Source organism: Oryzias latipes, chromosome 19, assembly GCF_053564925.1.
Source record: "Oryzias latipes strain Hd-rR chromosome 19, Olatipes_Hd-rR_3.1".
Classification (NCBI taxonomy): domain Eukaryota; kingdom Metazoa; phylum Chordata; class Actinopteri; order Beloniformes; family Adrianichthyidae; genus Oryzias; species Oryzias latipes.
The window spans coordinates 23,731,177-23,745,787 of NC_136255.1; the positions used below are offsets into that span (position 1 = coordinate 23,731,177).

A 14,611-nucleotide genomic window follows, 5' to 3' on the forward strand; every position below is an offset into this window, starting at 1 on the left:
TATGTCAAATAAATGCATGTCATTATTAATAGTTAAGGTGTTTACGTGTTTGATGGCTTGTGATAATTTGAAAGTTGGATGAAAATAAGTGAAAATATGTGCTGTTGGGCTTAGCTTTGCTGTGCATTTCCATGATCTGGTGCTCTCCTCTTTGTTTCTGTTAATTTTTGGGCAGAACTGGGTTTATCACATCATCACTTTGTCCGATTTCACCGATTTTGATTTTTTGGTTTTTCATTTCCAAGGACTGCAATTTTCTATAACCTGGGCACAATGCACCTTTTCCCATTTCACAATAGCAATATTTATCTGTGTCTTTTCCTTTTGTTAAACCCCTTAACTCAGAGTAAAAACATGTTAAAGATCAAAACGACAATTTAAAAAGCAATAAACTAATTAATAAAAAACAACAACATTACAGTTTGAAAATCAGTATTGTCCAGAAATCTACCAGTAAATGAAATGTTAAAAAATGGAACTAAATAATAAAACGAAAAAAGGAAGGTATCATGGGACCCCACTGACTGAATGATGGTGTTGGTTCACCTTTTCAACAGGAAGTTATTTCTTTAAGCTTCAGTCACTGCAAAAGTTGGCTGATTGCTCAATCAACTCTTTACTACAGTGGCCCAGAAGTTCAAATCAAATAAATCGCTCAACACAAAAACATAGTAAAGATCAATTAAAAAAGCAAAGCAAAAATCTTTCCATGTTGCTTCAATCTTTCAGCCAGTTGTGGGAACAGGTGGTTCCCCTCAGGAAGCAGGTAGACTCCACTGCCACAAATGGATCAATGGCTTTGTTCTTTTGTAGTGTTTTCTGTCTCTATCTTCTTTTGTTTTCAGCTGTAGTGGGAAGTTCTGTTTCTTTTTCTTCCCATCCTATATTTGTGTGCAGATTGGAGCCCAAATTGTCCATAGCACCTGATTGGCTGAGGACGTCCAGCTCAGGGTTTAAATACTGCCCCGTCATCTTTTGGTCCTTGTATTTTGGTTGTTTTTGTGTTGTTTTGAGTTACAGTACATTTCTAGCTTATTTTCAGCCTGGGTTTGTTTGTGATAGTTTTTGAATCGTTGAAGTATTTCATTTTTTCCTTTTAACCTTTATGTTACATCCTTTTACATGCCCCTAGACAGGGATGTAACACAGCCTTATGTGAAACCGAAGATCCTTAACTAAGCCACCTTCCTGTATGTCAGCCGCTTTGATGTTTGTTTGGTTGTGTGAATCCAAACTCAAAATTCATCTGTTTAATCCAGCTGGTTTGATTGTGTTTTTAATGTATATTTTTAGTGATTTTATTGGCTCTTGCTTTTTCTGTGCAGCATAATGGAGTTTTTTGAAAGAGGCCTTCAAAAAAAGTCGATTAGTATTATGTGTTTACAATATTTGGGTTATATGCATGAGGTGAACAGTTCTGCTGTAGACACCACTAAATTGTGAAAAATAAAAGAGAAGACATAGTAAATAGCATATACTTGGCTAGGTGGGAGTCGAACCTGCAATCTTCTAACCGTAGCTTGACTGCCCTACCGCTGCACCATTACCATCTAGACAGTACAAAATTGACCATCAGTTGATCAGGAAGTTGGAATCTTTCAAGGCGAACACAACAGGGTCACAAGAAATGTGAACAAAATTCCGAAAAGTGAATCAAAATGGTGAAAATAAGAAACCAGAAAAGGTAGGTATTATGCTGACGTTTGACGTTTGAATTTTTTCAAATGGCCGAATACTTATAAAAGTTTTATAATTAGAACGGACCGTATCCAGTGTTGCTTTATGCCAAATAACTTTCAGTCGAAATGATGGACAAACGTCTTTATTCAATCAGCGATATCCCAAAATACCGACCATTTCCAGTTTCTTGTGGTGTTCTTTCCATTTTGATTTCTGGATGCTACTTTCGTTTTGTTCTTTTTCTCCATATTTTAGTTGCTTGATATAAAAAAAAAATCATTTTTTTTAATTTACTAGTTGTGTTACTTTTTACATTTTCGTTGTAATCTTTAAAATGTTTTCATGTTGAGTGATTTGTGCTTCAGGGCGATGGTAGGGGTTTGGTAAATGTTGTCGGACTCAGAAAGGACACACTTCACCTCTCTTGGTTGGCCTGTATGGACCATTGTGTCCCAGGTGCCATTTCCCGATCATAGCTGTGTAATAACCTTCCTTCTGCAGCAGCTGGGGGAAGGTGACTTCAGACAGAGGTAATCCCGCCACAGACTCCACCGCAAAGTTATGGGTCACCCCGTTTCGGAGGCCGTAGCGGCCTGTCAGGATGGCCGCACGCGACGGAGAGCACGTCGAGGCCGGGGAGTGAAAGTCTGTCATCCTGTTAAAAAAAAAGAAAAAAAAAGAGGTGTTATTGTGAATAAATACAAACTCATGAAGTCACTTCACTCCCAACACTTCTCACTTCAGTCCTTGCGCAGCCATCAGGTTCAGATTAGGAGTGTTGTTGGACTTCCTCTCAGGCTGGTTGGCATCCAGGTCGCCCCAGCCCATGTCGTCTGCCAGGATGATGATGAAGTTAGGCCTTTTTGCTGGTTTGACCTCATGGGAAGCTGTGAGGAGCATTAAAGTCCATAACAACACCCAGACCAGGAGCAGCCAGATATGGAAGTCTGACATTTTGGGTCCAAACCTGCAAGGGGTTGCAAAGGTTCAACCATATTAAAACTTTTCATCCAAAAAAACAAAAAGTGTTTATGGAATATTTGCTGATTGCATAAAACGTCAAAGACAGATGTTACCCTCTGGGTGAGGGTCAGTTTATAAAAGTAAATAAACTGTTTTTTGTGATTAAATCCAATTTGTTTATTTTTTTTTCAACCTTTATTTGACCAGGAGGATCAGTTGAGAATAAGTTCTCATTTACAATGAAGACTTTTTGCTAAAAAAAACAAAACTACGGTGGCCCTGAAGTGCAAATCACATAAACAAATCACTCAACGCAAAATTACGAAGACAATTTAAAAAATCAAAAGAAATAATTAAATAAATAAAATTACATTTTAGAAATCAAAACAAAAGTACAAAAAAATGAAAGGAATAAAAATGAAATGTTCCAGAAAGCAAAAGTAGTTTTTAGAAATTAAAATGAAATGTTAAAAATTGGAGAAACCAGTGTGGGAAATCGCTGATTGGATAATTATGTCCAGTATTGCTTTATGCCATGAGTGATTTTTTAGTGTGATTTGAGCTTCGTGGCCACCGTAGAAAACACATTTTCCTAAAGATACAAGCCAGGAACTGAACACCCCTGACCTTGAACACCGGAACACTGGTACGTACATCATAAAAAATAAAGAACAATCAATACTCTCAAGATAAAGTTTGCTTTTTTTGGCTCTGAAAACACACCAACAGAATTAAATGGATTTAAAAAGGATAAAAAGTGTTTATACTTTTCTTTAGATTTTCACAAATGCTTTTATTTTGTTTTTTGTATGCAAAAAGTTACAGGTTTAAAACTCCATCTGGGGCAGTTAACATATGACAAACAATCAAAATGTTGAACATCTATTAATTCCAGATACATGAAAAATAAAAATAAAAAAGTAATTTAAAGTGTTGCCCTAAATTTAACAAAGTACACAACTTAAATTATTATCAGACACTGAGAACAGGACTAAGCAGGATTTTGAAAAAAACAAAGTACGGAAATCCTATAGAGAAAAACAAAGATTTATTACATTTCTTGTTAAACGTTGGTTATTTTTCACAGATTATTACACTAATAATGAGCTTTTTGTGACCCTTTTGCAACAGCTGGACATTCTGTAATCAGGTTTCTGCTAAAACAACTCCTCATGTTTCTGCCATCACACCAGTCTGTCCTGACAGGCCTGTAATTCACTCCGATCTTTGGATACCTGAGGAGGAAATGCCCAACCAGTGTCAAAACACATCAACCATGGCTGAAAGTTTTCAAAAAGATCAGCATTTACGGTTGATTATTAAACGTCATGTCGGGGATACGAGTTGATATTTTACATGTCAAATGTGCTGATTTCAGGTAAAGAAGGGGGGTGAATTCCCAAGTTCGAAGATGATTTGGGGCAAAGATGCAATCAAATATGACTCCACAGATCCAACAGGACAGTTATTAGGAATTGGAATAGCCAAAAACAGACACTTTTGAATGAACTGCCATAAGAATAAATTATTTTGTGTGACTTTATGTTCAAAAACAAACTTTTTATGCCTCTTTTTAGTAGTTCATGGTTGGATATCTGCTTCTTACATGTAAAACCAAAGTTTAAAACTCATCTGTTACACAAACTCGTGTTTTTAAAGTTCACCATATATTAACTGACAAGTCTGTGTAATAAGAAGGGGAGTTAATGGAGGCGCGCGGGGGGAACGGTGTTGGAACTGGCTGCAACCAGATTTTCTTTAACCCTTCTCCTGCCCCTCGTGGTTGTATTTTTGTGTCACGCAGAGCGTGTCTGTGCTAGGTTGTAGGGCGTGTGTCTTTGCGCGTGCACGCGCCTGCAAGTATGTTTCTTCATAAATGCGCGTGGACATGTACAGGAGGAAGCATAAAGCGCAATGACGCAGCGCGGCGCACAGTAGGATTACTGGAGAAACAAACAGCTGCGCGCACGGGTGAGACTGAAAACTTACAATCGGGTTATTGGGAAGCACGAGAAAACACGGCTTTCTAATTTGCTTGAATGAGTTTGAAACATTTTTAAAAACTGAAATGTCTGATTCAAACCGGCGACGTAAAAGTACTTACATAGAGTATGTAGTAAAGCGCGCGCTGCTGCGTCACCGGTAGTGAGACTGGCAACACGCGCTCATTCATTCAAACCCCCCCTATAGTCCGAACTATGAGATGGTAGCTCCACAATTTATTCGGTCATTTTCAATTTAATTTTTTTTTTTTTAATTGTTTTGGAACATGTTGTTCTTCAACTAAAATGTTTTGTTTATTTAAAAGAATATATATATATATATATATATATATATATATATATATATATATATATATATATATATATATATATATATATATATATATATATATATATATTATATATAGTATATGCTATATATATGCTTCAGTAAACAGGATGACCCAAGAAAAAAATAAATCATCTTTGTGCGTCAAAAAGATATAAAAGACAAATCAGAAAAAAACAAGGGGTGTGTTTACATTTTGTAACTTATTTACAAAATCCCATAGCGTGTTCATTCCATGCACATTATCAGACTAATAAAAGCACTTTTTTTTCTTTAATACCTTTACTTTATTATATTCATATTACATTTCTTTACCAAGACAAAATAAACATTTGCCACAGAAGGAAAAAGTTAAAATAATGAGAAAAAACCTCAAACAGCTTTTTAATGATCAGTTTGGATTAGAAACACATCCTTTAAACTTCAAACAAATGATTCAATGATTGAGCCTAAAAATCTTGCATTTAAATTGTGACACCAGAGATAATTAATCATAAATGCATGCAGAAAGCATCTCACATATATATCTGTTTATTGATAACAGTGAGCTTAAGTTTTTGTGGTAAATGAAACAGACACAAAAGGGGATAAATGTAAAGAATAATCTACAAGAATCAAAAAGATATGATGTTTTTTGGTTCTAAAACACCACAACAGAACATAAATGACTTCTAAAGGACAAAATGTTTTGCAATTTTCTTTAGTAATGCCACAAATATAGGTTTTTAACTTGTATTGAATTTTGTTCTTAAGTGACAAAAACACACAAACTCCAGATAAAAACTGAAGCCACAAGGGACCCAGTTGTTTATGTTACACCAACTAGATTGTGCAGCATTTGTGTTATTTTAATGCAAAACAATACAATAAAGGGTCAGTTAATGCATTTTCTTTTGAATTTATTGTAGACATTCTTTTTACTATGCTCCATAAAGAAACATATTTTACTGGAACAAAAACTGAGCTTAAGCCACTACTGTGTTTTTCCAACTATCTCTGCGGGGACGGTGTTTGTACAGTAAACATCAGTTGGTGAAATGCACAGAAGTATTTCATCTGAGAGGAGGACGCCAAATATTTCGGGTTTTACCTCCAGCCTCACCTGTAGAGACGGGTGGAAGGACTGATTTGTCTTTTGTTCCTACTGTGATCTCCTCCTCAATGCTGGTGAAGAAAAACAAGCTGACCCATGCGCGGCCGCTCCGTCCTCATCTGACTCCCAGCAGAATCCGGCCCCCTTTCTGCGCATGAGCGCAGCCTCGAACCCGAACTCTGATCTTCAGCGCTCTTTATTTAAAGCGGTGCAACAAGCACGTGAGGGAAGAACCTGCTGCTCGGTTTGGTTTGATCATATTCCTGGTTGTAAGCGTGAATGAAGGAGGAGAACTTCTTTTGATTGTGTCCTGCGTCTGTTTCCAGTGGTCTCCCTGCTAAATCTTTTTTAACCCTCTATTTGTACTGAAAGGTTTTGCATTGTTAAAAACTGACTTCTTCCTCCACAGGGAATGACACTGTGCAGATTTAAGAATTTAAAATTCCTGGGGCCCAACAAGTACTCCGAGGTGCCTGATGGAGGCTGGGGATGGGTGGTGGCTGTGGCTTTTTTCTTGGTGGAGATTTTCACTTATGGAACCATCAAGATTTTTGGAATCTTCCTGCTGGACCTGAAGACGGAGTTTAAGGAATCTAACAGTCGGATCTCCTGGGTGGTTTCCATCGCTGTCTTTGTCATGACCTTCAATGGTAGGGAGTCCTAGAGGGTTTTTGAAGCAGAAATAGACGCCTGATTAATGTGCTTACTGTTGTGCTGTAGGTCCTCTTGCTTCTGTGATGACAAACCGCTTTGGGTACCAGTTTGTCGTCATGATTGGAGGCTTACTTATTTGCTGTGGTACCATTGCCACCAGCTTTGCCAGCTCCATCAATCAAATCTACATCACATATGGATTTGTTGCAGGTAATAATTTAGCTTCTTCTGCCAAATTCTCCAATTTTGTTGACAATTTTTGAAATTGTATGTCATCAACTGTGCAGGCTTAGGCTACTGTCTGACCTACTTGCCCACGGTAACCATCCTCTCTAAGTACTTTAACCGTCGGCGGTCTCTGGTTGTGGCTGTGGCTTCCATTGGGGAGTCTCTGTCATTGTTTGCTCTGGCACCAGGTAAGAGATTCTGCAGGTCCTTTATGGTTGTGTATTCCAATAAGTAAGGATGAATTTATGGTAAACTGCTTAAAAAGGGTAAAAAGTAAAGCCTGCTACCATTGAAATGTTTTTTGTATGCATATTAAACAGCAAGTAATAAATAATGATATGAAATCTGTTTAGGGATTATAGTCTTTAGAGAAACTTATATAAAGATAAAAAGGATAAAATGAACACCTAAAAATGTAGTTTTTTTTGTTTTTGTTTTTAACAACTAGAACTCCCAACCCTACAAAAAAGTGGGCCTATAAAAGATGCATATTTTAATTGCCAAAAAGTTTTTATGTATTCTTAACCATAGTGGTATAAATGTCTTTTTTTCTTCCTGATTGTTAATTATTTTGATTATTTCTCATAACATATTAAAATTATATTGAATTTAAGATGTATTATTCGTCAGTCCCAGCTGACCCAGTCCCAGTTTATGCTCAGCTGATTACCAGCTGAGCATAAACTTTTGGGAAAAAGGCAAAACAAAAAGTATTTAGAAAAAGGGGGGAAAAAATGTAGGACTTTGCGACTAAAAAAGAAAAAAAGTTTGAGCCATTATGTACCCATAACTAAAAACTGAACAACACTAAACCAGAAGTTGATAGATATGATAGAACGAAAAAGATAAAAATACAGACTGTGCCTGTCCGGCTACAGTGAAACATGGCGGTGGTAGTATAATGGTCTGGTTCTCAATTGATATTCACAGCAGTATTAGACTTTATCAACATTTCTCCACAGACACGTGAAAACACCTCATTGTCAGTTATTGCTAACATTTGATTGTCGTCACTAAATTTAGGGTGCAAAAAGCCCTCGGCTATGGAAAGGTCTGCCAGGCGACCTGAGGGCCACAGAGAGCACAGAGATTTTTAAGATAAGGCTCAAGACCCATCTATTTAATCTGACTTTTAGCTAATTTCATTATTACTATTATGTTATTTACTTTGTATTTCATGAAGTCTTGTGATTTTTACACTGGATGACTTATAACTCATTTTTAGTATTCCTTATTTTATTTATTTTTTATTGTATATTGCTTTATAAAATTTATTTCGATGCTTTTGTATGAAAAGTGCTATATTGATAAAGATTGATTATTTGATTGATAATTAAACATAATTTATCCAATCATAAACAAAGCTATGATTTAGAAACAGCGTTTTAAACATATTTAGTGTGATTTAAAAATGTGTTTTTACGTTTATGAATCTGAAAAATGTAATTTACAACGCGAACCAGGAAAGATGCAAATATTTTTGTCTCAAACTGCAGTCAGCTGAGCAAGCCAGCTCGGTGGCCTTGTGGTAGAGTGTCTGCCTTGAGTCTGGAAAGTTGTTGAGTTATACCAAAGACTCTAAAAATGGGACCCAACACCTCTCTGATTTTGAGTCAGTAAGAGATAAATTATTTAAAAATTCCCAAAACTCCAAATGGAGCTGTTCCCCTTAGATCAGAATGCTGAGATTTGAGTCCAAATATTGTGCAACAGGTCAACGACCCCAAGTAGAGCAACAATAGCACAACAGATGGGCAGGAAAATGTGAAAAAATCAATAAGCTGCAGCAGGTCAGTCAAAGTCCAGACATGAGTTCGATGGATGTGGAGCAACCGTGCGCTTCCTGTTTACAAACCTGCAAAACTTAATGATAGAATGACCCGTGTTAAGAGCAGAGGAAAAAATGTCCATGCAGAAGATGATTCCATGCTATTTTAACAACAAGTTTACTTTGTGTTGCTGAACAAATAAGGATTTAGTGAAAACTAAAAAAATGTTTATGAAAAAGGTTAAATCTTTTTCTACATAGCTGAAAAAAATCTCAGGTTTCCACTAATTGAACACTTTCTGAATGTGTCTGCTTGTCTTTTAGCATATTCGGCAGTAAGAGACAAAATTGGCTGGCGGCATACCATGACGTTGATTGGAGCTTTGCAGAGCATCGTCATTGTCTGCGGTGCGCTGCTCCGGCCGGTCCTTATCGTACCCAGAGAATCCGACAGCACGGATGCTGACAAATCATCGCCGAAAGAACTGGAAGCCCTTCAGGAATGTGGACACGTGGAAGGTTCAGACCAAGAGAGCTGTTTGAGAAAAGAAAATGAGATGATTGACAGCTACGGCACCACTGGAGTCTCTGACCTAAAGTGTCTCAAGGATGAAAAGAGCCCAGAGGAGAACGCTTTACTACAAAAAGGTGGAGTAAAAGAGACAGAGCGGACACCAACAGTGACAAGTCAGGAAAATGATAACGAGAAGCAGGGGATAAAAGACTGTTCGAAGCTCTTAGACTTCTCCATCCTCCGAGAGTGCAGCTTCATTTTGTATTCCCTCTTTGGACTGTTTGCCACTCTGGGCTTCTTTGCCCCGCCGCTCTACGTCATAGAGCTAAGCGTGAGTCACGGAGTGGAACGCGACAGAGCCGCCTTCATGCTCTCCATCATAGCTGTGGCTGAGATCTTGGGACGATTCTTCATTGGGTGGATCTTATCGCACAGGCTTTTCAGCGGAAGGAAGCTCCTGGTGCTTCTGGTGTGCGTCATCATTATGACCCTGGATCTGGTGGGATTCACTCTGGTCAAGGAGTTTTACGGCCTGGCTGTTTGCTGTGCCCTGTATGGGTTCTTTATGGGCACCATATCGTGCACCCACATCCCACTGCTGGCTGAGGATGATGTTGTGGGAATAGAGAGGATGACTTCCGCGGGGGGTGTCTATGTCTTCATCCAAAGCTTTGCCGGATTGGCCGGACCACCGCTTGGAGGTAAAGATTTAAATTTAAGCTACGTCATCACCCGCGTTTAATTAGCCACTGTCATTAACTAACCGGGGACTCTGATTTGGGAGTGTGGTGTGGACGGCGTCCCTTTTAATTTACGCCAACTGGTTTAAAAGTGACCTGCAACACCAAGTCTTTATCGTAGTAGAGCAAAATTGTAGGTGGCGACATGCACTAGAAGAAAAAAGAAATAGAAGTAGAAGAAGCCCCTCCCTGCTTGTCCAGTGTGAACTCCATGGTATAAATACACACATAAGAATGGGCTTTTGACCCGATCTGACTTGTGTCACATACTCTGTGTGCCTGTAGCTTTACTCGAGTAGAACTTTAATCCTTTTCAGCTGTAGCAAAATCAGAATTAAACTCATAGGGCCTTAGTCACATGCACCTGTACGGATGCTGCAGGTTTTTGGGTTGTCCGGGCCCTCTCTACGACCCTCTAGGTCGTAGAGAGGAGCGGCCACATCTCAAGGTGTGTCTTGCAGTTTCCACCTTAATCCTTGTGCTATCCTAGGCACTTTAACATTGGGAGTTGGGTCATCTAGACCCACTAGACAGTGCTCTGAACCTTTTTTCTTCAATGATTTGTGAAACTCACTGGTGTCCATGGATTACATGAAATCTTTCCACCTTTATTCACCTTCGTCATGGTAGGAATAACACGTCAATGTAAGGGTGGGGTCATCTAAGATAGCACAAGGGTTAAGGGACGTCATTAAAATGGAAGATACCATTGTGCAAGTGATGCGTAAGTTTCCATAGGACCAAACACACTTCAATCGAAATGACAAATTTCCTTATTTCTAAAATGCCGGAGCACGCAACAGGCGCACAGCTAGTGTGCAGGGGGGTTAAAAATTTTTTAAAAATTTTACAACATGCCTGCGTCTCACCTACCTCCCCCTTACTGCGCTCTGCATGTTTTACAAGTATTCACCAAGACCTGTCGCTGTTTGAAATAAATGCGTACGAAGAATATTGCTGTCGGGCTCAACAAGCAGATCTTAAGATTTCCTGCAGGCGTCCCGCGTGCCCCGTACAGGTTTACCCCTTTTTATGCCTGCAGACAGCGCGAATCCACCCGTGAGGGCAGTTGCGACTGAAGCTTTAGGAACTTTGACCTTCAGAACAATGTTTTTTGTACATGTTTTGTTCATAAAACAAAATGATAGATCTCTGTAAACATAACGCTGTTTCCTCTTCCTCGACTCTCAGGTGTGCTGGTGGACATAACAAAGAACTATGGCGCTGCGTTCTACTCCTGCGCCATCGGCATGGGGCTGAGCGCCTTGTTCCTGGGTTTAGTCAGACCTGCAAAGAAAGGAATGCTCTGCAGAAGAGGATGCTCCAAACAATCTGCACTAGATCAACAAAATAAAGACAGCTGCGAGGAACAAAACGGAGAGCAACGGCAAGCAGATGCAGCTGCTGCACATTAATTCTCTTAGGATGGAAGTCTTGTAGAGACAAGTCAAGCAATCTAAAGTACATATTCCGTAAAAATGTGAAAAACTGGCATGAATTTACAAAGTGGGAGAAAAAAAGAATTCTGTTAGTGCAGATCTGCATTTTGACATTTTTTTAGGAAACTTTTGGAATGAGCAGTTGTGAATATGAAATACTAAAAAGTGTTTTTTACCAAAAGTCATTTGTGAAAAGATTTTTGAAAAAGCATTGTTTTTTAAAGTAATTTATGTCTGTTAGCCCTGAAAAGACAATGAAAAGGTGTGTTAACCTGTACTAAGTGACCGTATCATAGAAAAGTCTAAGTAAAGATTTTCTTTTAGTTATTGAAATTGAAAGGTGGATGTATTGTGAGGCAAATGAACTCCAAATTGTAAATGTTTATTAAAAGATATTCTCTATGAGGCACTTTTGGATTTGACAAAGCAAGTTTGAACAATCTGTACTGTTTGCACAATTCATGTTTAAGGCAATTTATGGATCCACTCAAATGAAAATCATGTTTTTGGTGTTTTCAACATGTTTTTGTGTCAATTTTCTGACGATAGACGACATATGGGAAGAAAATTAAAATTGCATTTTTGAGTATTTTTCAATTGAAATTTTTGTAAATTAGACGCAGAGGACAAATGCAGTTTGAAACAGATTGTATCTGTAGAAAACACACTGGGAGGGCTATGACTTCCCCTCTCCGAGCTCTCAGCAATTAGGAGGGGAAGGGAGTGTGGGGTTGCTCCACGCCAACAGTCCTGCCGCTCTGCAGAAACTATGTCCTAAAACGGTATAATCGCAATTATCAGACCACTGGGAACACTTTGAAAATATCTCAAAAGATGATCAAATGGGATTTTCAAAGGCTTCACAGCAACAAAAAAAACAGTAAACAGTAGAATCATACATTTTAATTTTAATCTTTTTAAAACAAGAATAAAAGTGCATGTAAAAAGCCTTCAGTTCACTAAGCTGTGAATGTTGTTGTTAGAGAAGAAGTTTGTCTAAAATCAAGAAACTGAGCTGTGTGAGTGTGTGTGTGTGTGTGTGTGTGTGTTTGGGGGGGATACCTACATACCTAAAAAAGATATGTTGATTGATATAACAGATTGTAATGAAAATACCTCATTTGTTTCCTGTGTAATGTCTCAAAGAAGGAGAGGAACTTTTTTTTATTTTTTGTAAATTAAAAGTTTTCAATCAGATTATTAGATAAATTTGATATTTTTCACCTGAATGCTAATAAAAAATAACGTTACCTTTAAAAACACGTATACGTCAAGGTGGCTGTGGATTAGAAGGGGAGAACTGTGGGTGGGTGGCGCCACCTGGACACAAGGTGGGATCTGATCAACCCCAGCTAGGTCAGAGTGTACGATGTTTGAAAGACAAGAAACACTCCATGGCCCCAGGAAACATCACTGATGACATGTCCAGGTTGCATCACTAGTTGTATGTAAACTCACATTTTTAAATCCTGAAAAAAGCACAAAACAATGATTTGTACAACAACCAACCATCCTGGACAATGGATCTTTCTTCTCTGGTATGCACATATGATCAAGTGAGAAGTTAAAAACCTGTCTTGTATCATTTTTGTTATATTTTTGGAAAGACTTTACTGATGAAATTCCTTAAGTCCAATGTTATTGAAATGTGGAATTAAATGAAACACTGAGGTTTTTAGCACCATCTAGTGGTAATATTTATTTTACTTGTACAGCTCACAGAGAAATGCAGGGCTCCTTATTTTATGGTCTAAAAATTCACCCTTATTGAGAGAAGCCTGTCCAAAAACAAAATTCCAAGAATCGTTGGAGTGTAGAGATCAATCACTGTGAATCCATCAATGCGAAAAACATCTTGTGATTTTTTTTTAATTAATAATTACTAAACAACATTTTGTTTAAAAAAGTAATGGTTGTCAGAAACATGATAGAAAGCATATGGTACAAAGCCAAGAGTGACTGTTTACAGCTCAGTCTGAGCATTCACTTCTCCAAGTTAACCTAAAACAAAGAATAAAGACCAAACATCCATTTAAAGTGACATTACTGAATGTCACGCATGTTTCACCGTTCCCCCCTCCAACAGACCATCCCCACAAGGCCCTAAATGAATCAAGGTGTCTAATATGCGAGTAAAAGTGGAATGGAGGGCGGGCGCCAACGCGACCCCAAAGAGAGACACCCCCAGTGAGCCCCGCCAGCATGTCTAACCCATCCAGTTCCCGGAGCCCTATGCGGATGGGCACAACCGGGGGAAGAAGGCACCCCCCGAGCGAACGGCCCCCCAGCATGCCGCACTAGGCGCTCCCGCCTGAATATATTGCAGATTATACTTTTGGTCATATGAAAGGCATTCAGACAGATCTGTAGCCAAAATTGATCACTAGAATTCAATGAAAGCTCAGACTCCCTTTTTGGCATGGGTAAGTAAATTTTTGTCACCTATGTTAGATATCAACTAGTAAATTTTGGAAGTGAGCTTTGGATTTTTAAGGTCAATGAAATGTGCTACTGTAGGAGAAAGTTCTAGGTCTTTTTGGGTCAAGCAGTATTTAGTGCTTATAACCACATTTATCTATTAAACCTGACCAGAATAACCATGTAGAGAAACTGAATGCCTGCATCAGAGACATCAAGACCTGGATGACATTTAATGACCTCCTATTGAACCCAGAAAAAACTGAGGTCATTATACTAGGTCCTAAAAACCTCAGAGATGCTCTGTCTGATCGGATAGTCTCCCTGGATGGCATAAGTATAGCCCCCAATTCCACAGTTAGAAACCTTGGGGTTTTATTTGACCAGGATTTATCATTTAAGGCTCACATATCTCAGGCATGTAGAACTGCCTTTTTTCACCTGCGGAATATTGCTAAGATCAGAAATCTACTTTCCAAAAGTGATGCCGAAAAGCTCATCCATGCATTTGTTACATCTAGGCTGGATTACTGTAACTCCTTGTTAGCAGCGTGTCCTAAGAGTTCCTTAAGAAGTCTCCAGCTTGTTCAGAACGCAGCAGCTAGATTGTTAGCAGGAACTAGCAGAAGAGATCACATCACTCCTGTGTTAGTTTCGCTCCATTGGCTCCCAGTTGATTCTAGAATCAAGTTCAAGATCCTCCTGTTAACCTATAAGGCCTTACACGGTATGGCCCCATCCTATGTCAAAGGCCTCATAGTGCCTTACCATCCCAATAGAACA

The 14,611-nt window shown here is 38.6% G+C and overlaps 2 protein-coding genes across 3 annotated transcripts in view; one reads left to right on the forward strand and one right to left on the reverse strand.

Annotated features, from left to right (window-relative positions):
* arsg (arylsulfatase G) overlaps window positions 1-4,828 on the reverse strand; it is a 15,283-nt gene extending 10,455 nt beyond the window's left edge. The window contains exons 1-3 of the mRNA XM_020712113.3: window positions 4,748-4,828; window positions 2,420-2,647; window positions 2,100-2,335 (exon numbers count right to left, since the gene is read on the reverse strand). Coding sequence (XP_020567772.1) covers window positions 2,100-2,335; window positions 2,420-2,647; window positions 4,748-4,749 — 466 coding nt within the window. The 5' untranslated portion in view covers window positions 4,750-4,828. The remainder of the gene's footprint in view (window positions 1-2,099; window positions 2,336-2,419; window positions 2,648-4,747) is intronic.
* Window positions 4,476-11,999, forward strand: slc16a6a (solute carrier family 16 member 6a). Of its 2 annotated transcripts, none has more exons than XM_011487909.4 (6): window positions 4,476-4,614; window positions 6,477-6,717; window positions 6,788-6,931; window positions 7,009-7,137; window positions 9,042-9,932; window positions 11,163-11,999. In XM_011487909.4, the coding sequence occupies exons 2-6, from the start codon at window positions 6,480-6,482 to the stop codon at window positions 11,384-11,386; spliced, it is 1,626 nt and encodes a 541-aa protein (XP_011486211.1). In that variant the 5' UTR covers window positions 4,476-4,614; window positions 6,477-6,479; the 3' UTR covers window positions 11,387-11,999. The 2 variants fall into 2 exon arrangements, with proteins under 2 accessions (XP_011486211.1, XP_078793441.1); XM_078937315.1 differs by lacking the exon at window positions 4,476-4,614 and adding an exon at window positions 6,107-6,311.
* Window positions 12,000-14,611: the final 2,612 nt, after the last annotated feature.